The sequence below is a fragment of the Dendropsophus ebraccatus genome, chromosome 2 (genome assembly GCF_027789765.1).
Source record: "Dendropsophus ebraccatus isolate aDenEbr1 chromosome 2, aDenEbr1.pat, whole genome shotgun sequence".
NCBI lineage: Eukaryota > Metazoa > Chordata > Amphibia > Anura > Hylidae > Dendropsophus > Dendropsophus ebraccatus.
Genome location: NC_091455.1, coordinates 80186030 through 80212063, shown reverse-complemented (window position 1 = coordinate 80212063; position 26034 = coordinate 80186030). Strand labels below are relative to the sequence as shown.

Genomic DNA, 26034 nt, shown 5'->3' with positions numbered 1-26034 from the left:
GAAGGGGGAAGCAGTATGATGATGGAGGGGCAGGAGGAGGAGAGGGGTAGAATTATAATGATGGAGGGGCAGGAGGATGAAGGTGGAAGCAGTATGATGATAAAGGGGCAGGAGGATGAGAGGGGTAGTACTATGATGATGGAGGGGTAGTACTATGATGATGGAAGGGGAGGAGGATGAAGGGGGAAGTAGTATGATGATGGAGGGGCAGGAGGATGAGAGGGGTAGTAGTATGATGGAGGGGCAGGAGGATGAGAGGGGTAGGAGGATGAAGGGGGAAGTAGTATGATGATGGAGGGGCAGGAGGATAAGAGGGGTAGTACTATGATGATGGAAGGGGAGGAGGGTGAAGAGGGTAGTAGTATGATGATGGAGGGGTAGGAGGATGAAGGGGGAAGTAGTAGGGCTGGGCGGTATACCGCAAAAATACTGATACCGTCACTGGCGTCGGTTAACCGACCTTAACTTAGCCAGTACGGTATTTGAGGTATTTTTGTATTTCCATCTTCCTTTCAGAGCGCCCTCTCCGCGCACCTGTCCCGGTGGTGGAGGAGGAGCAGCAGCAGGAAGGTCCAGGTGAGAATGCCTGCCCCCGCTGCAAGTCCCGTCCGAGCGCCCGCTCTCCCCACCCGTCCGGTCCCACCTCACCCGTCCGAGGCCCCCACCCCACTGGTCCGGTCCCCACTGGGCCACCCCACCTTACCTTACCCGTCCAAGGCCCCCCACCGGTCCGGTCCCATCTGAGCGCCCCCCACATCCGTCCGGCGAGCGCTGCACATGTGTGTGCAGGGACGCCGGCATTTCAGAGCTGGAGGAGCAGCACGTGGGGGCGGCTGTCCTGTAGTCCCCTCAGTAACAGTACAAGGCTGTAACGTAGGAGGAATGGATGTACTGCAGCAGGCAGGATGTCGCACACAGCAATGTCTCCTGCTGCAGTACATCCATTCCCCCTATGTTACAGACTTGTACTGTTACCGAGGGAACTACAGTCATACATACACGCCTATCCACCCCCCTGTATAGTAGTACACCCCTGTCCCCCCCCCCCGTACAGTCATACACTCCTGTCTCCCCCCCCTGTATAGTCATAGACCCCTATCCGCCCCCCATGTATAGTCATACACCCCTGCCCCCCCGTATAGACATACACTCCTGTCTGCCCCCCCGTATAGTCCTACACCCCTATCCCCCCCTGTATAGTCCTACACCTCTGTCCACCCTCCCCCTGTATAGTCATACACCCCTGCCCGCCCCCCGTATAGTCATACACCCCTGTCCACCCTCCCCACTGTATAGTCATACACCCCTGTCCACCCTCCCCCCTGTATAGTCATACACCCCTATCCGCCCCCCCTTATAGTCATACACCCCTGGGGACCTGAAACTGGGGTGTGTTATATGCTGGGGACCTGAAACTGAGGTGTGTAATACACTGGCGACCTAATACTGGGGTGTGTAATGCTCCTTCTGTGTTGTTCTGACTGTAAATTCTAACTGTAAAATTTTAAACCACACCCCTTTTTACCCTTAGGCGACCCTGGACGTACCCGTACTTCCAGGGCCGCCTTTATGTGTTCAGAGCGGGGCCACGTTCTCAACCGCTTGTAGCCCGGGACCACAGCCGGTAGCGGGCATGGTCCAATCGCTGTGCCAACTAATAAAGTAATCGGATGCAGCTGTCAAAGTTGACAGCTGCATCCGATTACTTGATGCAGCCGTTCCCTGGTGTCTAGTTGGGTGGATCCACCCATCCTTCTCCGCCGGGGCTCAGAGACGTAATGACGCTAATCCCGGCTCGACACTCGATTGCTTCCAGCTGCAGCACTTCTAGTATAAGTGTAAAAAAATTAAAAATAAAAAGTGTTATCAATAAAAAGCCCCCTCCCCTAATAAAAGTCAGAATCACCCCAATCGCCATGTACGTAATCGCCCGAACTATTAATCACATTCCTGATCTCGCACTGTAAACGGCGTAAGCGCCAAAAAAATCCCAAAGTGCAAAATTGCGCATTTTTGGTCGCATCAAATCCAGAAAAAATGTAATAAAAAGCGATCAAAAAGTCGTATATGCGCAATCAAGGTACCGATAGAAAGAACACATCATGGCGCAAAGAATGACACCTGAAACAGCCCCATAGACCAAAGGATAAAAGCGCTATAAGACTGGGAATGGAGCGATTTTAAGGAACATATATTTGTTAACAATGGTTTGAATTTTTTACAGGCCATCAGCAAAAAGAAAAGTTATACATATTATATATGGTTGTAATCGTAACAACTTGAGGAACATATATAACAAGTCAGTTTTACCCCAGGGTGAACGGCGTAATAACGAAAAAAAAACCTTTTTTTTTTTTTTTTTCAATTTCACCACACATTGAATTTTTTTCTGGTTTCGCAGTGTACTTTATGAACAAATTCTGCCCGTCATTGCAAAGTACAATTAGTGACACAAAAAATAAGGGCTCATGTGGGTCTCTAGGTGAAAAAAATGCAGGTGCCATGGCCTTTTATGCACAAGGAGGGAAAAACGAAAACGCAAAAATTGAAATTGGCCCGGTCCTCTAAAGCGTCCCTGGAAACATTTTTCAAATGTTGGCAACTATGTTATTAATTAGGAACCAATATTCTGCAATAAAAACCTGAGGTGACCACAGCTGTAAAGTATCCTTTAAACGTATTTACTGCCATTAAACCCCCATATTGTTCTTTCAGGTCACACGAAGGACAATGACAGTGCCCCATTCCCAGCAGCTGCAATGTCACCAGCAGCTCCTGAGTGAACCTTACTCCCAGTTGTGTCACTGCAGACAGTGAACTTCAGTCTGAACTCGGACGCCCTGTGCGGGAGGAGCCGGCTGCCAGGACACAATACTGCCAGTCACGATACACGACGACTCCTCACGTACACCCGGGCTGCACTGAAACCTTCCCGCCCTAACGCCAACCAATTAGCGGTCTCCGAACATTTTTCTGGGCCAATAGACAGCTAGGTCGTCCGCCAGCGCTGATTGGGTATTTGGAGACCTATCTTGAACCAATAGGAAGGCAGCTGAGGGCGAGGGAGGGATCGCTGTCCCCGCTGCAGGAAGGGGCAGTGAGCGGTCGGGAGACGTGAAGCTGTGGCTGTGGAGAGCGCTGTGCTGTGACGTGATGGCCGACGTGAAGTACTACACACTAGAAGAGATCCAGAAACACAACCATAGCAAGAGCACCTGGATCATCATCCACAATAAGGTGTACGATGTCACCAAGTTCCTGGAGGAGGTGAGTGGGCCGCGGCCGGAGTAACCGGGGCCATGTCTCCGGGGCACGTACCTGCGGCTGTGGCAGCATGAGACACGCCCGGCTCCCATACAGGTGAGCTGTGACCTGGCGGTAAGGCGGCAGTCACACACAGCGGCTTCTTGTATGAAAGTGATGGTGGCCTCTAAGGAATGGGAGACATAAAGGAGGGTTCTGCTTCCTGCTGGAGCCACAAAAAGTGCTGCGTGTGACTGATGGCTTATAGACGCCTATATGTCTGTGCTACCATACAGGTGGTGTGTGACCAGTGTCAGCCAGCAATGGGGAGGGGGCGGTGTAACCTCAGGAGCAGGGGGGGGGGGGGGACAGTGTAACCTCAGGAGGAAGGGGGGGGGGACAGTGTAACCTCAGGAGGAGGAGGGGGGGGGTGACAGTGTAACCTCAGGAGGAGGAGGAGGGGGGGGGTGACAGTGTAACCTCAGGAGGAGGAGGGGGGGGGGTGACAGTGTAACCTCAGGAGGAGGAGGAGGAGGGGGGGGGTGACAGTGTAACCTCAGGAGGAGGAGGGGGGGGGGTGACAGTGTAACCTCAGGAGGAAGGGGGGGGGGGGGACAGTGTAACCTCAGGAGGAGGAGGGGGGGTGACAGTGTAACCTCAGGAGGAGGGGGGGGGGTGACAGTGTAACCTCAGGAGGAGGAGGGGGGGGGGTGACAGTGTAACCTCAGGAGGAGGAGGGGGGGGGTGACAGTGTAACCTCAGGAGGAGGAGGAGGGGGGGGGGTGACAGTGTAACCTCAGGAGGAGGGGGGGTGACAGTGTAACCTCAGGAGGAGGGGGGGTGACAGTGTAACCTCAGGAGGAGGAGGAGGGGGGGGTGACAGTGTAACCTCAGGAGGAGGAGGGGGGGGGTGACAGTGTAACCTCAGGAGGAGGAGAGGGGGGGGTGACAGTGTAACCTCAGGAGGAGGAGGGGGGGGGGGTGACAGTGTAACCTCAGGAGGAGGAGGGGGGGGTGACAGTGTAACCTCAGGAGGAGGAGGAGGGGGGGTGACAGTGTAACCTCAGGAGGAGGAGGAGGGGGGGGGGACAGTGTAACCTCAGGAGGAGGAGGAGGGGGGGGGTGACAGTGTAACCTCAGGAGGAGGAGGGGGGGGGGGTGACAGTGTAACCTCAGGAGGAGGGGGGGGGTGACAGTGTAACCTCAGGAGGAGGAGGAGGGGGTGACAGTGTAACCTCAGGAGGAGGAGGGGGGGGGTGACAGTGTAACCTCAGGAGGAGGAGGGGGGGGGGTGACAGTGTAACCTCAGGAGGAGGAGGAGGGGGTGACAGTGTAACCTCAGGAGGAGGAGGAGGGGGGGTGACAGTGTAACCTCAGGAGGAGGAGGAGGGGGGGGTGACAGTGTAACCTCAGGAGGAGGAGGGGGGGGTGACAGTGTAACCTCAGGAGGAGGAGGAGGGGGGGTGACAGTGTAACCTCAGGAGGAGGAGGAGGGGGGGTGACAGTGTAACCTCAGGAGGAGGAGGAGGGGGTGACAGTGTAACCTCAGGAGGAGGAGGGGGGGGGGGTGACAGTGTAACCTCAGGAGGAGGGGGGGGGGTGACAGTGTAACCTCAGGAGGAGGAGGAGGGGGTGACAGTGTAACCTCAGGAGGAGGAGGGGGGGGGGGGTGACAGTGTAACCTCAGGAGGAGGAGGGGGGGGGGGGTGACAGTGTAACCTCAGGAGGAGGAGGAGGGGGTGACAGTGTAACCTCAGGAGGAGGAGGAGGAGGGGGGGGGGTGACAGTGTAACCTCAGGAGGAGGGGGGGGGGGTGACAGTGTAACCTCAGGAGGAGGGGGGGGGGGTGACAGTGTAACCTCAGGAGGAGGGGGGGGGGGGTGACAGTGTAACCTCAGGAGGAGGGGGGGGTGACAGTGTAACCTCAGGAGGAGGAGGGGGGGGGGGTGACAGTGTAACCTCAGGAGGAGGAGGGGGGGGGTGACAGTGTAACCTCAGGAGGAGGAGGAGGGGGGGGTGACAGTGTAACCTCAGGAGGAGGAGGAGGGGGGGGGGTGACAGTGTAACCACAGGAGGAGGGAGGGGGGGGACAGTGATAGCCTCAAGGATGCCCGCCACATCACTACAGGAACATTGTTACTTGTCCTGATTCATCTACACAATGTATCTACATTTCTAGTTATTTAGGCAGTGATCACATCTGCAACCCTAAGGGTACTATTACACGGAACGATTATCTCTCCGTGTAATAAATACAACGATCAGCCGATGACAACGATCATCGCCTGATCGTTGACATAGGTTTGGACCTATTTTCGTCGGGCGCCGACTACTAGTAATAGCAGTGCGCGGCCGCCGACTGACGATTTACGTTACCTATCCACGTTCCAGGGCTGCTGCTGCGGTCTTCTTCTCCCCGGGTCCTGCGCGCTCTAGTTTCAGAGTGGTCAGCTGACACCTGTGATTGGCTGAGCGGCCTGTGATTGGCTGAGTGGCCTGTCAGCTGACAGGCCACTCTGTAGTTAGAGCGCGCGGGACCCAGGGAGAAGAAGACCGCAGCAGCAGCCCTGAAACGTGGATGGGTAATGTATATGGTTAAGCAAGGGCTGCAAGGACATCGGTAACAATGTCCCTGCAGCCCTTGTTTAACGATTATCGGGCTGTGTAATAGGTCCAGTAAATGAGCAGATCGCTGCTCGTTTACAGGTATTATCGGACCCCATCGGCCTGTGTAATACCACCCTAACAGAGCCCTTCATGGTGACATGTGCAGATTTATCTGACAGATTTTTGAAACCAAAGCGAGAAACAGACTGTAAACAGGAAACTGGTCATAAAGGAAAGACTGAATCCCCGGGTAATCGCTAGATTGTCCGGGCAGCCCACAGAGAATAGCGGCCGTCTGCTGCCGCTGCTCCTATTCCGCAGATTGACAGCAGAAGGTTGTTGCTAAATTAGTCGTTTGTCTTTCAACATGTTGAAAGACAAACAGCAACAATCAGCCGACATCGTTCATGTCGGCTAACCATTGCCTTCCATTACAGAAGATGATTATCGTCCGAATATGGCCGATAAATGTCTCGTGTAATAGGGCCTTAAGATTTCTCCACTTTTCAAATCTATTCCTGGCTTTGGCTTCAAAAATCTGTCAGTTAAATCTCTCTGTTCAAAGGCACCCTAACAGATCAGTTTATGATGTTAAATATCTCTGTTTAAGGGTGTGTTTACACTTTACGGATCTGTAGCAGAGTTCTCGCTGCGAATCCCTGCCCTGTACACTTATAAGCAGACAAACTCGCTGCGGATCCCTGCCCTGTACACTTATAAGCAGACAAACTCGCTGCGGATCCCTGCCCTGTACACTTATAAGCAGACAAACTCGCAGCAGGATAAACATCCCGCTGTGAGTATGTCAGCAGCCCGCCCCGTTAACCCCCCCGCCGATGCAGCGTAGCATCACCTGCTCCCCGCTGCGGCTTGCTTTGGGAGTTCCTGGGACGTCCCGCTCGGCCAATCAGTGTGCTGCCCTGCCACAGCGCACTGATTGGCTGAGCGGGACGTGAAACCGCCGGGAGTCCCGAAGCAAGCTGGAGTGGGGACCAGGTAGGGCTGGGCGATAATGGCCTAAATCAATATCGCGGTTTATCGTACATGTAGCCGCGGTAACGATAAATTGACCGATAATTATGACACGCCCCTTTTAAAAGCCACACCCCTTTTTAAAACCCCATTTTTCCGATGGTAATACAAACGTGGATTTATTCCATATAACAATGTGCAGCAAACTTCACAAGTAATATGCAACGTTTTAGCATCTCCTGCACCATTTTCAAGTGGCATTTGAAAATGGCGTAGGAGATGCCAAAATGTTGCGTATTACTTGTGAAGTTTGCTGCACATTGTTATATGGAATAAATCCACGTTTGAATTACCATCAGAGTATTTTTTACTAGCTGACTTGATCCAAGGTCTGGGATTCGTCTGCTGGCACCCACAGTTCGTTTATTGTGCTGCCTATATTTTTTGCTATATCTATCTATCTATATACTGTGGGGGAGATTTATCAAACATGGTGTAAAGTGAAACTGGCTCAGTTGCCCCCGGCAACCAATCAGATTCCACCTTTCATTTTCCAAAGAGTCTGTGAGGAATAAAAGGTGGAATCTGATTGGTTGCCGGGGCAAGTGAGCCAGTCTCACTATACACCATGTCTGATAAATCTCTCAGTGTGTGTGTGTGTGTGTGTATATATATTATACATACAGACAGACAGGAGATAGATAGAAAAAAAAGAAAAAGCAGCACTGTTCAATTGGTGTGGGGTTGGAGCCAGCGGACCTAGGTCTTGACTCTTGAATGTATTCAAATAGTAAGTAGATAGCCCACAGCACTCAAAGGGTTAATGGTGCAAAACGTAGATTTATAAAAAACAAAAAAACAAAAAAGAAACGATGTGCTGCACTGTCTTTTTGAATAAATCAACATTTTGCACAGTTAACCCTTTTGAGTGCCGTGGGCTATCTACTTACTAGATAGATACATAGATAAGAGAGATAGATAGATAGATAGATAAGAGATAGTATCTTTCTATCTCCTATATCTAATATCTGCCCCCAGTCACTGTCACAAGCTGTTCTGGACCCCCCCCCCTCTCTCCCGCACATACAGTTGGGGTCAGATATAGGTCGGCACCCCCATGCTCCCCTGTGTACCGCTCTTTCTCTCTCCTGCACAGGAATCCTCTGCCCCCGTCCCTCAGTGCTGTGGCACATATATCTGCCGGCAGTGTCCCGGGCAGATCGTCACACACGGCTGCTTCCAACACTGCCAAAAGATAACAAGGCGCCGAGGATTCCTGTGCGGGAGAAAGTGCGGTGCCCGGTGGGGGGAGGATGTGCCGACCCATACCTGACCCCTGCAACCACTTTATGTATGGGAGAGGGGAGGCAGGGCACACCGTGCAACTTCCAGAGCCGCCCAGAAGCAGCAGCGCTGAGCACATAGCACACCTGTGCGCAGCCTGTCGGATCTCCAGCCTTTCTCCTCAGGAAGATTAACAGAGGGGAACAGAGCATGCGGCCGCAGGGTGAGGAGGGGAGGGGGGGGGAATACCGCAGATACCGTCCTGGCAGAGTTGAGGTCGGTTAACTGACGCCAGAGATGGTATCGGTATTTTGACGGTATACCGCCCAGTCCTAGGACCAGGTGATGTATCCGCTCCAGTGGCGGGGGGTTAACGGGGCGGGCTGCTGACATACTCACTGCGGGATGTTCATCCTGCTGCAAGTTTGTCTGCCCGTAGAGTGTACAGGGCAGGGATCCGCTGCGGATCTGTTACGTGTGAACACACACTAAAATGGACATCAAACAGATGCACCTGTGTTGGCTGCCTATGGATGCTTGCTGATGTCCACAGGCTGCACTAGACCTGTGCTCACACAATGCTAGGCAGAGGGGCAGGGATTAGGTTAGCTACCCTTGCGGAGGGGTTTGTTTGGGCTCACCTTGGCACTTGGGGGACATGTCTCACCAGGACCCCGGCCCGCTAGCCTTTGGGCTGTTACCTATCAGTATTGCTAATAAGACCTGTCAGCATGGAGTCCAGGACAGGAGAGTGATCGGAGATGCTGTTGTGTTTAGCATTCAGATAACCTGATACATTGTAACAAACACAAGCAGTGTGAGCGAGCCGACAACCATTTCTATTTCTCTACAGCAGGCCGTTATTGTGGCGAGGTGTATTAGGAGGTTGTGTAATATCAGATTATATCCAGTATGTACATAGGGATACTTGCACACCTAGATCAATAGATCAGGTCAATAGATCTCCAACGTACACGCGCAGTTCTGTGGAGCACGGCACCATTTTTGTTCTCAGTTTGGTTTGGATATAGAGTAGAACTCATATACTCGCTGCCTTATTTTGGCTTTGTACAGTGGTATAACCTCATAGTCTGCATTAGGTCTTACATGTTTCTTTAATACTGGGATGGGAAATCTGCGGCCCTCCAGCTGTTGCAGAACTACAATTACCATCATACCCGAACAGCCAGAGCTTTAACTATCTGGGCATGATCGGAATTGTAGTTTTGCAACAGCTGGAGGGCCAAAGGTTCCCCATCCCTGTTTTAATACTTAGTGACATTGGTGAATTATTTGAATACTCTGTATACTTCTGCGCTCCCTGCATGCAGACAGTGCATCACTTGTCTATAGCACTGTCTTTATGCCAGCCCTGGAGAATCTGATGGGTTGCTCTGAAGGAGTTTTTACATAGTAATTAGGTGATGTATATTCAGTCTGGTAAGATGGATGGGCTTGACTAACACTTCAAAAACCATTCACTAAATTATACGACATATGAAAGGCAGCATTAAAGCGACTCTGTACCCACAATCTGATAGGTACCATTAGCGTCTATCTTCTGCTGCTTGTTTAGCACCCACATATTTCACAGAGATAGGGTATGTGCAACTACGGAATACGCATGGAGACTTCAACCGGATTCTTTCACAGCCATGTCAATTCTTTGGGCGGCCAGCAGAATTCGCTGTGGGAGGGGCGGAACTAATATTATGTAGTGTGCACATACCCTTGTACAGAACTCGTCACTTACATCCCAAAGGGCTCACAACCTGATATCTTATACCATATGTTATACCACTGCATACTGTATCTTATACCATATCTTATACCACTGGATACTGTATCTTATACCATATCTTATACCACTGGATACTGTATCTTATAACCATAATAGCCATTCATACCAGGGTACATCAGTGTTGATAAAATTGTTTTGCCAGATTCTGTGCACCATGAAATACATTTGCCTATTTTTCTTTCTAACCAATGTGGGAGATTTATTAAACATGGTGTAAAGTGAAACTGGCTCAGTTGCCCCTAGCAACCAATCAGATTCCACCTTTCATTTTTCAAAGAATCTGTGAGGAATGAAAAGTGGAATCTGATTGGTTGCTAGGGGCAACTAAGACAATTCTACTTTACACCAGTTTGATAAATCTCCCCCTATATATTTATAAACAGCTCTAGGCTATGTTCACACAACGCATAGAGACCGGCCGTGTCACGGAACGGCCGGTCTCTGCCCGGATCATCATACTTCATCATCATACTTAAGTACCGGCCGGATGATCTTTCGGCCGCAGGGTTCTGATGCATCAGATGCGCTGATGCATCAGCGCGTGCCCGCATCAGAACCTCCCATAGCACACAGTGAAGCGAGCGGCCGGAGCCTCTCGCCTCACTGCGTGAACTGACAGGGTTTCCTATGGCCGCAATTCATGACATGTCAGTTATTTGCGGCCCCGTGCAGGATCCCGGCCGGAGCGTATACGATGTGTATACGCTCCGGCCGGGATCCCATAAAACAATAGCCATTGTTCACCCGTACAAAGTACGGCCATTGTGTGAACATAGCCCTAAATGTCACATCACTGCCACAATCAGACTTTATCATGATACCCTGTGTGTATATAGAGTATATATGCTTGTATATATGCTGATTAGATTATATAGTTCCTTGTACTTTGGATTTCACCATTAACCTTACAACCTTCAGTTTTATTCCTCTAGAAAGGGCCCAGTAAATTCTGATTTTACAGAACAAAAATGTTGGTCTCTTGTGTATTGGATGGGGGTCAATGTTCTCCCTGCCGGCATTCAATAGAGTAGGGCAGCAAAGTCTAATCTGATGTGACCATGACTTGCCCGAGTTCCTGGTGTGTAAACACTGTACAGAGGTGAACTTGGCTCACTCACGCTGGTTATAGTCATAGGTGAGACAAGTTTCTTTTCACAGGATAAGTGCTAGATTATCAAGACCCAGCGGTTGTGTAACGTCTTTACAATGGTAGGCCTCAGCTGATGAGATGGCCACTGTGTGACAAGTAAAAGAAGCACTGTAGATTTTTTATTATTATTCATTATGCAGCTAGTCATCCACTATAATTCAGCTAGTATTACCTTATTTAGTTGTTGTTTTTTTACCTTTCTTCAATACTGTGAATCCTGTGCTTCAGTTGGGTCATGTAATGTAATGGTGACCTCTAGAAATTACATGTGCTTCTGTGCTCTCAATGGGATTACCATGTCGGTTACTAGAACCCTCTGTATGATGAGATAGCATGGACTGTTCTGCACAGGTTCTCACAGTGGGGATATAAACTCCTATTCTCATCATGATTATGCAGCTCTTGCCACGCAGTTATAAAGGGGGAGATGACAGATGCTACTTGTCTGTGGAGTCTCTGAAGCCTCTCATTTGCAGTGAATTGGATCTGGTGGACCATTAGGGAGTGAAGTGTGCTACTGGGTGGAGGAGGGCTCACAACCCCACTGATCTTTCCTTATAGCATGTTGTATATTATTATTATTTAAATGACTGTGATGGTTATCCTGGATTTAAAAAAAACAGTGCTGCTTTCTTGTCCCTAGTTTGGGTGTGGGGTTTTGCAGCTTGGTTTCAATGAAGCAATTGGAGTTATAATACCACACACAACCTGGGGACAGGGGTGTTGGCTTTTTTTTTTTTTTTTTTTTTTTTTTTTAAGGAAACAGCTATATTTTCCTAATCCTTAATAACACCTTTTATATGTTTCTCAAGTTATACTGTTGTGTTTGTACAAGCTGGTGTCTCTTACTCAATGTGACCACACGTTATTTTTCTACGCCAATATCTGAGACCCCCTGCAATCCCAAGAGTCGGGACCTGACTTCCCGCTAAATAGAGCAGTGGCTTAGCACGTGCACCCAGTTGCTCTACTAATTCTTTATAAAGCCACCAGAGATACCAGTGTACAGCGTTGTGCTGTCTCCAGTGGTGTCATAGAATTTGAATGACGCAGCCAGGTAGCCAGAATCCTAAAGCCCCTATTCCAGGGGCCGACTATGAGGAGCGAACACGCGGCAGCAGCAAGTGGGTGAGTGCTGGAGGTGCCGTGGGGAGCTGCGGGGCAGTCCATAGAGGATCGATCGGGCAGCCCATAGAGGATATCACAGTCGCAGCTATCACATGGTTGAAGGACAAACGACAGCAACGATCAGCCGACATAAACGATGTCAGCTGATCGTTGCCTTCTATTCCACTGGATGATTATTGGCCATAACAGCCAATATCAGCCGAATACGGATGATAATCGTTCCGTGGAATAGGGCCTTAAAGGTAGGACTCTGGGATCAGACATTTAATCCCTACCCTGTGGATCAGGAATATGTATTTATTGCCGGAATATTTTTTAGGGGATAAAAGGATAGCTGTTCCCATGTAGTTGCTCTTATTTTTGGTTTTCAATTCCAAGTAATTTTTTATCCTACCCATACAGTCCTGAACTGACCTGCAGCCCGGTATACAATGTTCATTCTTGAAAACACATGTGGCTCAAGAAGAATAAAACATCATCTGTGCCTGCCCTCTGAAGCAGAAAGGCTGTATGTTAATGCCATATAGCAAGGCCAGTAACTACATTTCAGCTTCAAGGGTAAAACAATATAGGTTATAACACCCTGTGCGGAGATGTTTTTCTGGCCTTGTAAATTCATGAAGTTTTCTTTAGCTAATTTGGCACAGGAATGGTAAGACCACACAGGATCAAAATGATGCCGGTCATGCAGAGTTGCTGCTGGGGATTTGGGACAGAATGTTAAAAAGGTTACATTGATGGATCATCTTCTGGATGTCTGACTGATGGAGTACTGACATCTGGCTATTAGCTGTTTGGCTGAGCCACGACTCTGGCATATACAAAATTGTTAGTGTTACTGTCATTTGTAATAGCTTTTGACATGTCAGTGTCCAAACTTTTTCTTTCTCCTCCTAATAATGCGAAATATTGGGCCATTCAAATCCAACATGCACTAGCCTTCTCTCCCTTAAAGGGTTCCTATCATGATGTGGTATTACCCTATCAGCGTTCAGTTGTTCCTGCTGCCACAGTTTCAGAATTCAACCATGTCGGGTTGGTTCTGTGCATTGGCCCTATTCTGCTCCAATAGGGCTTGAGCACAGAACCGACATGGGGTCGTCGTATTCATAGTTATGTGAACTTACAGCAGGTGGCTGATGAGTGGTAGTTTTCAACCTCTGCTGATCGCTAACACTTTTACTTGGGCCGATTATTGGGAAAAGGAGTGTTTCTGTTAACGTTCCCTATAAATAGCCTATAATTGGCCTGTGTAAAAGGGGCTTAAAGAGGACCTGTCACCCCCCGTGCCGGGGTGACAGGCTCCCGACCCCCCGCTACAGCCCCCTATACTCACCTGATTCCGCCGGGTCCCGCTTCCTGATCCGGTCGGGTCACGGAGTAATGAGCGCCCGAAGCCCGGCGAGCGCGCTCACAGGAGAGTCCGATGCCCATAGAGAATGACGGAGCATCGGACACCCCATTCATTCTCTATGAGCGTCGGGCTCTCCTGTGAGCGCGCGCGCCGGGCTTCGGGTGCTGAAATCTCCGTGACCCGACCGGATCAGGAAGCGGGACCTGGCGGGATCAGGTGAGTATAGGGGGCTGTAGCGGGGGTCGGGAGCCTGTCATCCCGTCACGGGGGTGACAGGTCTCCTTTAGGGTGCGTTCACACCTACAGGATCTGCAGCAGATTTGATGCTGTGTTCAGTTATTTAAATGAAATCTGCAGATCCTGTAGGTGTGAACGCACCATTAAGTAGTATCTATGTCCATCTCACTACTGCTCTGCTTGTCTTGCTAATGTTAATTAATAAACAAACAGGTACTCTGGCCGGGAGGCTTTTCTTTTCTCACTATCACTGGGGAGGGGGTAAATGAAAACAACTTCATCTACTTACCACCTCTGCTCCAGCTCTGCTGCCTGCATCTGGCTGCTCAAGTTCCCTGGCCGCTTCCTGGGCTGAGATTAGGCTTGAGATGTGACGTCTGCTACTGAATGGCTGAGCGGACCGGAAACCCAATCTCAAGACTAGAAAATGGCTGGGGACCAGAGCAGCTGAAGCTGGGAAGGTAAGTAGATGTAATTGTTTTCATCCACACCCTCCCTGGGAATGGTAAAAAAAAAAAATCCAGCCAGGGTACCCCATTAATATACACATATAAAATAAGTAAAATGGTTAAGATAAATGAATAAATAATCCAAATAAGTAACATTTGTAGGAACAGCAGAGTTTTGGCTTCTTGTACACTCCAGAAACCTTTGCTCTGTGACATATTTATCTCTGCAGTTCAAGGGTGAATTGGAGCACGTGGTGTGAGCATTGCTTAATCTGCCTGAGCATTATGAGTTAGTTGTTTTCTGTGTTGGCGTCAGCTTTGCTGAGTCACGTAGCCTGGCTGTGGAGCACATAGAATCTGTAGTGCCGTCTATAGGAAGAATATATTCTCAGCTGTCTGTATCATGCCGTGATAAGAACATGTCCTGTACTGCAGTGTGTACACGCACAGTAAACATATGATCCCTGGCTGCTAGTTTACGCCCGTCTTTGTGGTTATATATTCTATTCAGCCCAGATTTTATTACAGGATTACCTCTCGTGTTGTTTGCAATGACTATAGTTCTTTTATATCAGTTTAGAGTTTACCTGGATTTGTAAATAATTCTTCAGTTCCTCTTTTTTTTTTTTCCTAAGAATTAGTTTGATTATTCTCATGGTGCCTCAGGTTAGATCAGGTTCCGCACCTATGTGGATGTGATTGGATAAAGTGGATGAAGCAGTATTATGTATATCATGTGACTGCTGCTTTATTACTTTACATGACCTCTACAAGGAAACCATTGATGTCTGCTGTTTGCATTGGCAGCTGCACTTCTGGAATAGGGGAATCTCCACCAGATGGGTAATAAACATTAGAGAGCTGCATTACCTCCTTTAGCACATGCTAATAAGTGGCCAAGCCCTTTAATATCTGACATATATATATATATAGTGATATCCTGAAGACAACTGCTGAGAGAAGGCAGCACACATGTCATTGTGGAGGAAGCCATCATCCAGCAGAATAATGGCTGCACTGTGTGTTTTCAAGCTGTTCAGGAACTCTGTTAACAAAGCGATGTATAATTGTAGGAAACGTATAGAGCCCACTGAATGGAATCACTTGAGCAGAACAATATGAACAGTAGTTAGCTCTGGAGGTCAGACGCTGCAGATGGTCCCAGGCAGAACGAGTCTCTAAATGACAATTGTCTATGAGGATCATTATATGCATGGAACTATAACAATCCAAAGTGTATTGTGGGTGTGTACAGTTGTCATACTGCATTCGGTCCTGCCAGTAAAGCCGATAGCATTTATAAGAAAAACAAACATTATCATGTGCCTTCATTTTGTCATGTATATTAAAGGGGTTTTCCAAGTTATTGAAAAACTTGCCTGTGACTTGGAGTTAGGATAATAGCCCAATACAAAAAAATACTGAAATAGTTATTCATTTTTTAAGCACCTGTACATGTACATAAGAGGTTAACATACAGAATGTAACAAAATTGAGAAACACATGGTTAAAGTAAGTTACAGACCTGTTCATAGAGAGAGAGGAGCCTACAGGTGAGGGCTTACAGTCTACAAGGTGGGGGAGCAGCTGGGCACACTGCGGTGAATTGGTAGCAGGGTTAGGGTAGGTGGTAGAGAGCTACAAAGAGGTGCGTTTTCAAGTGAGTACCAGTGGTAGGGAAGCTCAGGAGAAACCTTGGAGACAGATGTGTGAGGAGAGCACAGATGGAGGTCTTGTGAGGATGGCAGATTGAGTAAAGGACAGTAGCTGGATGTCAAGTGAGAGATTTATGAAGGCGACAGGTTGTGGACTGCCCGGCACGCTGAGGAGGAAGGTATGTTTCTTGTCTTCCTCCTCTGTGCCTGTCCCGTGCTGTTGGTCGGGGTGAACTCTTCTCCAGAGCACCATTAGGAGTACTGCCATGTCATCCAGCCCACTCCTAATAGTGGATAATGAAGGAGGTGGGCTGGATGACGTGGCAGTGCTCCAGAGCGGAGTTTATCCTGACAGCGTAGGACCAGCACTGAGGAGGAAAGGAACACATAACTTCTTCCTCAGCATCGCCGGCGCTATCAGCAGGCTAGATTCATCTAACCTGCTGATAGTTCCCTTTTAAAGTGTAGCTGTCATGAGGGGGCGCTGCCAGATTAGCGGAGAATTCCATGGCATTTACCGCTCATCTGGCAGCGCCCACTCATGACTGCTGCAGTCTAAACTGAATTTGTAAGTAACACATAGCCAGTGAAGGGATTGGCAGATGGGAGAGGTGAATTAGTCAGGCAGCAGAATAGAGGATGGATAGGGTATTAGATGGAAGGCCAGAGAGGTGGGTGTTGTCTAAGCAGCAGACAATAAGGGCTCGTTCACACAGAGCAAAAGCAGCTGAATTTCTGCGCTGAAATTTCAGCCGTTAAAATAGGTGCAGAGCTAATTTCCATTGTGTTGAATGGAAATTCTGCTCTGCAGTTCACACGGTGGAATTTCCGCACTGAACTAATCCGCTTTCCGCCAGAAGAATGAACATGTTCATTCTTCCGCTAGCAGAAGCCTATATAAACTAATGGGGCTCTTTTCTGTTTCAACGCGGAATACACGCGTATTCAGCGCGTAATACAAGCGGAAATTACGCGCTGAATCAGCGCAGAAATGGGGAAAAGGGGGGGGGAGGATTCTAGTATGTGTTCTGGTATAGTCTAGTTCACTCGCCGAATACTCGCTGAATTTCAGCGCTGAATGCATGCGGAATCAGCGCGGATTCCTCGAGTATTCCGCGCTGAATTAGTCAAGAGCTGATTACTAGCTGAACACTTTCCTAGCGGAATACGCAGGGATTCTGCTTACATTCTGCTCGGAATTCAGTGTCAGTTGATTTCAGGCGGAAATATTTCCTCGCGTAATCCGCCCCTTTTGCTCTGTGTGAACATAGTATGTACCAGAGGTTTTGTTGAATAAGAGTTTAGCAAAGAATGGATTTGGGATACGGATGTCCAGTTTGAAAGACATACATGCAAAAGAAGTGCTGTTTTCTTCACCAGGAATAGAGCGGTCTCTGCTGAAAACCTTGTACTAAACCTTGTACTAAAAAGAAATGACGTGTAACAACTTTTCAGTGACCCTACTAAAAGTACAAACTTATTGCAACATCTAATGTTGGATGCTTGAGAAAAGGCCACACATAGACTGAAATGTTGCAATAAATTTGCACTTTATATTTAGATGCTGTCCACTTCTTATTACAGATATGGACTAGTGGTGCATGAAAGACACCAAAAGTACTTGGATCCTGTTAGCCGAAGCTGCAGAGCTGCTGGACATTTTGTTGTTTAGAAATGCCCATGTACCCATGTCACAATTTCAGTAGACCGCTAAGGTCAGGGATCAGCTGCAGCAGTAACATGGGTATATGGGCATGTAAACCAAGCTTAAAGTAGAAGTCCAGTGAAATTTTTTATTAAAGTTTTGTATTGCCCCCCCCCCCCCCCCCAAAAAAAAAAAGTTATACAAATCACCCATATACACTTATTACGGAAAATGCTTATAAAGTGCTTTTTTCCCTGCACTTACTACTGCATGAACGCTTCACTTCCTGGATAAAATGGTGATGTCACCACCAGGGCTGTGGAGTCGGTAAGCCTCAGCTCCGACTCCTGAATTTTATCAGGACCAACTCCGACTCCTGCTCCTTCATAAATGGCCATTCAGATACCAGGGGAGTTATTTATCACACTGGCTCAGCAGCTTCTCCCTAATGTCCTACATGATCCTGGGGTGATTTCTGAGGGAGTAAGGAAAGATATAAAGCAGCTTCTCCTGTGTGTGCAGTGGATGCAGACAGTCTCCAGCCTCCATGTCCTGAACTACTCAAAACTAGACTAGATGGAGCAGGTGGTCTTTTCCTGTTGACAGTCTTCTATGTTTCTAACTAAATATTCACCATAAACACAGAAACACTGCTAATAATGCCAGATACCTGTAATATAGAGGTCAGCCATAGTGATATAGAGTGGGTCACACATAGTGATATAGAGGGGTCACTGTGAAGGCACGCTATAGCGCACACACACACACACACACACACACACACACACACACACACACACACAAGCCTGCTGCAGCCATAGCGCACACACACACACACACACACAAGCCTGCTGCAGCCATAGCGCGCGCGCGCACACACACACACACACACACCCACACACACACAGCCTGCTGCAGCCATAGCGTGCACACACAGCCTGCTGCAGCCATAGCGCGCGCACAAACACACACACACACCCACACACACACACACCCTGCTGCAGCCATAGCATGCATGCATACATACACACACACACAGCCTGCTGCAGCCATAGTGCGCGCAAACACACACACAGACAGCTGCAGCCATAGAACACACGAAAAAAAACACTACATTGAGGACAGAGATTACTGCTACACTACTTATGTCTTCTCCTCCTCCTCTATATTACACAGGATATCTTCATATTACACTGCTGCTCATATACAATCATTCAGCATCCAGGAAGAGAACAGCACAGATCTCCCCCCACACAATGAACTCTTCCAGCTCAGAAACAAACTGCCAAATAGTGACCGACAACTTTTCCCCGACCACCCTTATGTCACCTCCCTCCTCTTTTCACAAGGGAACAAAGAGGGGAAAGGTGATATGTGTACTGCTGGGCAGCGCCATTTTGTTGTCTGAATAGAAGTACACCTACAACAAGTCTCCCTAGCCCTTCATACTACACCTCAGTGTCACACATGACACTGGTAGAGGAGGTGTGTGTGTGTGTGTGTGTGTGTGTGTGTGTGTGTGTGTATATATATAATATAATATTATATACAGTCTATTGCTCTCTGGTATCAGCAGTGTCACGCATTACACAGGTAGGAGATAGATATACAGTACATATACATACAGGAGAGTACAGGCTATTGTTCTCTGGTGTCACACATTACACAGGTAGGAGGTGTATGTGTGTGTGTGTGTGTGTGTGTGTGTGTATATATATATATATATATATATATATATATATATATATATATATATATATATATATATATATATATATATATATATATATATATATATTATACAGGCTATTGCTCTCTGGTGTCAGCAGTGTCACACATTACACAGGTAGAGGATAGATAGATAGCTTTCCCTGTAAGAGTTAACTGCTCCACTCTGTGACTTTCCCTGTCAGAGTTAACTGCTCTACCTTGAAGTTACAAAGGCTTTTAAACATGTGATATCAAGTGTTTTTAATTGATTTTGCAACATGAGATGTATGATACCACCCCTTAAATAGAGATATGGGGTTTGCATCCAGTGTGTTTAAGTTGTGAACAAGGGGCGAGAAGCGTTGAAACGCGTAAACTTTTTTATTCACTGTACCTGATGTGAAGAATTACAATAAAGACTAAGCTTTATGGGATTTGCCATTTTGGTGCTGGACTTTTCCTTTTTATAGATAGCTTCACTATATCGAAAAGCAGCACTACTTTCAAGATGTGTGGGTGCCAGTAGATAGGTCCCAACCACGGACCAAACTAATACAGTTCAGATAATACTCCACGGCAACTTCAATACGTGTCAAACTTGATTCAAATTTATTTCATCTTGTGATACATCAAATAAATAGTGCAGCACAGCAAATAGAGGATGCAACGTTTCGACTGTCTCTCAGGCTTGAAAAAGACAGTGAGAGACAGTTGAAACGTCAAATCCTGTATTTGCTGTGCTGCACTATTTATTTGATGTATCACAAGATGGAATAAATTTGAATTAAGTTTGACACTTATTGAGGTTGCCGTGGAGTATTATCTGAACTAGATAGGAGAGAGATAGATAGGAGAGACAATTTGCTCTCCTATATGCATCCACCTCAGTGAGACAAGAGCTGCTGACTGTAATAAGTGACTGTAACTTCTTTGCTGCAGTCAGTGATTGGTTACAATATTTGCCGCCTATACAGATGTATCAATTACAGTAAAACAAATAGTTGCCAATAGTTCTGAATAACAGTAACTCCTGTCCTGGGAGCTGATAGTTTGGTGTATTCCCCTATAGTAATATAATCACTGCGGAGGATAATACATGAATGTACTGGTACCTTATCTGTCTGGGACCCGACAATAACTCCCAGCATACACATGCGATATACTTCACAGTGATTATATAGCTATAGGGGAATCCACCAAACAAACCATCAGCTCCAATGATAGGAGTTACAGTTACTCATTACAACTTATAATTTACAACTAACTGTTTTACCATGGATACAGGGGATCTGTGTTATTACCTGAGCTCCTCCTGCAGCTGTAAATTGTCGGATACCAGTGCAGCAACTGTCCGATCAACGCACCCAGTCTGGCTCAGTTCCCTGCCTGTACTCGGCTCATGTGACTGTGACCCGACAATAACTGGGTACCGGTTGGGAGCCAAACTGAGTGCTCTGATCGGACAGTTGCTGCACTGGTATCCGACAATTTACAGCTGCAAGAGGAGCTCAGGTAATAACACAGATCCCCTGTATCCTGTACTGTATAAGACTCCCACTGAGGGAGCCGCGGCACATAGACAGAGGAGAGCAGGGGCACATACAGACGGGGGGGGGGGGGAGAGAGAGGCGGCATACAGACGGGGGGGGGGGGAGAGGCGGCAGACAGACGGGAGGGGGAGATAGGCGGCAGTATACAGATCGGGGAGTGCAGGGGGAATACAGACTGAGCCAGCAGCGGCATACAGACGGCCAACAAGTATTACCAGGAGCACGCTCCTTTAAAATGGCGCCACCACCCTCCCCCAGCTGTGTACTACGCATGCCTTTGAATATGCGTAGCACAAAGCTAATGAAACACATTGTAAGTGAATGGGACGGACTCCGTCCCGTTCACTTCAATGCTCTGTGTGTGCCGTACAACATCTGTGTAAGTGTCGTGCAAAGACACCATACACAGATGCTATTCAACATGGCAGCCCCCTGTAGCCAGCATCACAGTGTTATTAAACATTGATAGTACAGGAAAAATAAAAAGATACCAAACCACTTATTTTTTATAATTACATTTAAAGGAAGAAAAAAAAGTGACACTATCCCTTTAATAGAGATTTTTGTTGAACTTCTCCTTTAACTGGGGGGGGGGGAAGCAGCTCTGGAAGCAGCAAGGGACTGGTTTAGCTTTTTTATTTCCAGCAGAGCTCCAAGCTGTAGGCAAAATTTTCAGTAACTTACAAAACCCCCTTTATCTCCCACTCCAGGTTTTTGTGAACGATGTGTTTTTCTGAGCATCCCTGGATACAACAGCAGTTTCCCTGTAAAACCAGACGGTAATTGTCATGTGTTGATTTCAGCATCCTGGCGGTGAAGAAGTTCTCCGGGAACAAGCTGGAGGGGATGCAACAGAGACATTTGAAGACATTGGACACTCTACCGACGCCAGAAACATGTCAAAAGATTTTATAATAGGAGAACTTCATCCAGTGAGTGATCTCTTATTTTGTGTGGATTTGATGTGCAACATTTGTGTGTGACAGCTAGTTACAGTGTTAATGTCATGTCACACAGATATTTCAAAAGGTTTGGAATCTGTGTGTTTCACCGACACCAACCACACGGTTGTGCACTTCCTTCTAAGGCTGTCAATCCACTCATATAAATTCAATCTCAATAACTCATATAAAGTTGTGATCTGGAGAATGAAGCACACAGCCATGTGCCTCCGCTTGCTTTATCTAGAGATAGGGGACTCCAAGACCCAAACTGATCAAAACTTTTCTCATGTCTGTGTGACATTGCAAAAGTGTTTAGTTTTTTTTTTGTTTGTTTTTTAAAGTGACAGTCCCCATTTTAGTTTTTGCGTCTCCGATCCTGGTACATGTTGAGATGCATTATGATTGTTGCACATGTACTTAGGGCAATAAGAGATATTGTATGTACTGCAGTTTCCTCACAAGAGTTCCATGTAGAATCCTTTAAACTGATGTGTATATACTCAGTTTGTAATTAAGATTAAATGTTTTCTGCAAACTAGCTATGTGGATGTGCCGTGCCATTACTCAGCAGGCCAATCACAAGTTTCCCTTAGGACCACGTGGTGTTAAACCACTTAGAATTATCCAGCTGTGATAATTGATGTGGTGGCCTTAAGCGCTGCTGCTTGAGAAATCTATCTTCTCTTTTATCAAGATGCCAGGAAAGTGTCATTAAAATCAAGATTACATTTCTTAAGATTTTTTTTTTCTTTTACAGGATGATCGATCCAAACTCCAGAAGCCATCAGTGAGTTTTACTTTGTAACAGGCTATGTTTCTAAAATGGATGCTGGATCAAACATAACATGTAGCCATGTGATACCATCTAATGGTTAAAATATAACTGTCATTTAAATGTAATTTTAAGAAATCAATATTACCAGCAATATTACAATCAATTTTGAGTTTCCTCCTGAACTCAAAAAGCTGTTTTTGCAGCCTCCCCCTTCACTTTAGAAGAAGCAGGATTTCTGTGTCCATTATGCTCTATGGATGGGGAAGGGTCAAGGGAGTGAGCACGGAGAGGAGAAAAGGTAGAACTGCAAAACACTACATCCTGCAATCTTCTCTTACTAAGCTCCCAAACATGCACTGACCTTTCTGACCTGTGAATCCATCGTTTTATGTGCCCAAACAGTCTCCAAACTGCACAACTGCTTGTCTTCTCTTCCTGCCCACTCATCTCCCTCGGCCAATTCGGCCTCCATAGGTTATAATGGAACTTGACAAATCTGCCTTTACTTTGCTCCTCTGTAATGAAGATGACTTTGCCTAAAAAGTTAAGGGGGGAGTGGGTGTGGCAAAACAGCTTTTTGAGTACAGAAAGGCTTTTTTTTTTTCCCCTAATAAAACCTTTTATAGAGTTTCTTAAAATCGCTTGTACTGTAGATTTTTGCAAAAATATTTTAAATGGCCGTTACACTTTCCCTCTTAGGCCCAGTTCACAGTGTAATGCAGTGAGTGAATGAGGGGGCGCGTGCGTCCACTTCCGCCACACTCTGCTCAAAGAATTGACATTTCACTTCTTTGAGCTGAAAGGGGAGGAATTCTGCCATTTTTGCTCAGTGTGAACGGCGCCTTAGGGTTTTCCACCAGGGAGAACCAGGTAATGGATTTTTCACAGGGTAGGCCCTCAACTTCTGATCTGTGGTAGCTGGCACCACTGCCAATCAGTTATTCTGCACAGCTGCCCACACTTATCACTGATGGGCAAGTGCTAGCCGCAGCCGCTAGGGGCCAGACAGATGTTGAGGAATCTCCCTTTCTTTAAGAAAGTTGTTAAATAGTTTTCAGTCATTTTCTCTGACTAGTGATAGTATGGTCATGGTTTATATGTACTATTTTTGTGCTCATTTGTCTCCATGTCTTCTGAAGACCTTGTAATGCCAACCCCAAATAAGAAGTAATTATCAGTTTTCCATATTGTTGTGGCCTTCACATAGAATAGTCATCCCAGAACCAATTAATATTATATGTTGAGGGACCGCTGTAGTGTGAAGGGGAAAAAAAACAAATGCAGCTCAACTGTACATTTCTCATTGATTTTTTTTTTTCTTTGTTCTTTAGGAAACCTTCATTACCACAACTGAATCTGATTCAAGGTATGTACACAATTTCAACATCTGATTGTATATACAAAACTTATTTTACCTTGTGTGCATTTGTATTGGGGTGGGTCTAACATTTATTTCCTAATTTAGTGTACAAAGTCCCTTGAATACTAAGTTTGAGGCAACCAGTGTGAAAGAAATAGCAGCCCTGCTTAGGATTCTATTACACAGAGTGATAATCTGCCAAATCGGGCAAGACTGTGATTAGCTGAAGAGCCAGTCATCGGCTGATCATTGCCTATGGCCGCGCATCACTACATGTAATAGCGATGCGGTGCCAGTGAAGGAATGTTCAAAGTAAAATGATAAACTTTATACTTACCTGTCCACGCCCAGTGGAGTTCTTCTGTCTACTCTGTGCTCACTGCAGCCACCACTGGCTCGTCTGAAGCTGGCTGAGCAGCCCGTCACTGCATGGACAATCACTGGCCACGGGACTGTTACTTCCTGACCAGTTATTGGCTGAGCGGACAAGACAGCTTCAGCAGTGCCAGCAATGGCGAACAGGGAGGAGGACACTGGAGGAACCTGAGGAGGTAAGTATGATTACTATTTTACGGTACATTTTATACACTTTCATCAGTAAGAGCTGCACAGACATCACCAACGATATCTGTGCAGCACCTGCTGCACAATCATTGAGCTGTATATTAGGCTCAGTAAGGCGGTGCTTGCTTATACTTCTCATTGGACTTGAAATTTACTTTAACCAAATCTATAGAAAAATAAGGCTCTCTTCAAATTCCGTATTAATGGCTAGACCGATAGGCTTATATTTACCAGATAGTGACAAAATTTTCCTTTTGGCCTCTATTCATCCAGCGTGTTGGGGGTTGCTATTATCCAATTGTATGTCATGCACATCTGATTTTAAAGCTGAGTAATGATTTGTTTTGCCTTGTGATTAAATCTGGGCTTCAGTTTTTTTTTCTTTTTATAAGAACATATTTTCTGGAAAATGGATACATACATACATACATACATACATACATTTAATAGGGTGAGGGTTCCTATAATTTTAAAACTGCTTGATGTTTAGGTCACACAAGCCAAACCCCTTTTTTATGATTTGCTTCATACACAAAACTTGCTTAACTGGTTATCTAGTAATAAACTTGCTCATTTTAACTATGTGCCATTTTCCTTCCTAGTTTGTGGAGTAACTGGATTATCCCAGCAATATCGGCTATTATTGTTGCTTTAATGTATCGTTTCTATATGGCAGAAGAGTAGATGTCGTCCACTGGATTTCCCGAACAGTTTCCTGTCCAGACCCTGAAGTATGAGCATTATTTTGTAAAGGCCAAACATCCTGTTTCTTGATCTTTGTTTTCATATCAAGTCAGCCTTCCAGCCCCCAAAGATATTTTTTATTCGGTTTTTAAATGGATTCCTACAATCTAAGCTGTATGTGATTTGGATGGACTTTTTGATGGAAGCGGAAACTGCTTGTGAATTTGTGTACACAGTGTATTGTGTATACGAGGGTTTTGCTTAACGTGGTTCAAAAATATTTCCCCATAATGTTGGCCTTTACTACACCGAATGGACATAATAATCAAGAATCAGACATATACTTTATTGATAAATCGGATCAAGCTGTTTTAAGTCTTTTATATTTTCTGTACTTGTTATAAAACGTCCAACAAATATAAATGTAAATCATCAAATATCAGAAATGATGTTGTACTTCACTTAAAGCATAACCTCTGTAGAATCTGTTTAACACAGATGACGCTCTTTTCTTGGCATACTTTTTAGGCTTTAAATTTTTATAGCAACCACTTAACTTCCTGTGTGTAGGTGCCCACCACTGGAGTACTGTAGCTGCAAGCACGCACAGGAATTTGTAGCTACCATATCGATATATTGCAATTCTGTGCTACTCAGGTTGCTTAGGCCCCTTCTACTTGAGCAGCAGGAATCACAAGATGTGGTCAAGAACCCTTATACTGAGGTAGCATGTATCGTAAGAAGTGGTCTAGGCCCCTCCAACTCGGGTAGCAGGGATCATGAGTTGTTTAGGTCTCTCCTACCTAGTAGCAGAGATCATGAGAGGACTATACAAGTCTGCTGTAAACATGAAGGGGAGGAGAGCACCGTTGTACTACATTAGGAGTCTATGAAATAATGGACATCCAAATGCAGTAACAAT

At 46.6% G+C, this 26034-nt stretch overlaps 3 protein-coding genes across 5 annotated transcripts in view; 2 read left to right on the top strand and 1 right to left on the bottom strand.

Moving 5' to 3' along the window:
• The window catches only part of C2H18orf63 (chromosome 2 C18orf63 homolog), a 40884-nt gene extending 37931 nt beyond the window's left edge, over positions 1-2953 (bottom strand). For 2 of the 3 annotated variants that reach the window (XM_069957841.1, XM_069957839.1), the window contains exon 1: positions 2791-2953. The gene's annotated coding sequence lies outside the window, so the exon portion shown is untranslated. Of the gene's footprint in view, positions 1-2642; positions 2768-2790 lie in introns of those variants that run through there. The other variant, XM_069957840.1, reaches the window with a different exon arrangement.
• FBXO15 (F-box protein 15) overlaps positions 1-26034 on the top strand; it is a 289296-nt gene that overhangs the window by 97844 nt on the left and 165418 nt on the right. The window lies entirely within an intron of this gene.
• Positions 3069-26034, top strand: CYB5A (cytochrome b5 type A). Its single transcript, XM_069957843.1, has 5 exons — positions 3069-3267; positions 21589-21717; positions 22487-22516; positions 23836-23870; positions 25031-26034. Exons 1-5 carry the CDS (start codon positions 3154-3156, stop codon positions 25110-25112), a joined length of 390 nt encoding a protein of 129 aa, XP_069813944.1. The 5' UTR covers positions 3069-3153; the 3' UTR covers positions 25113-26034.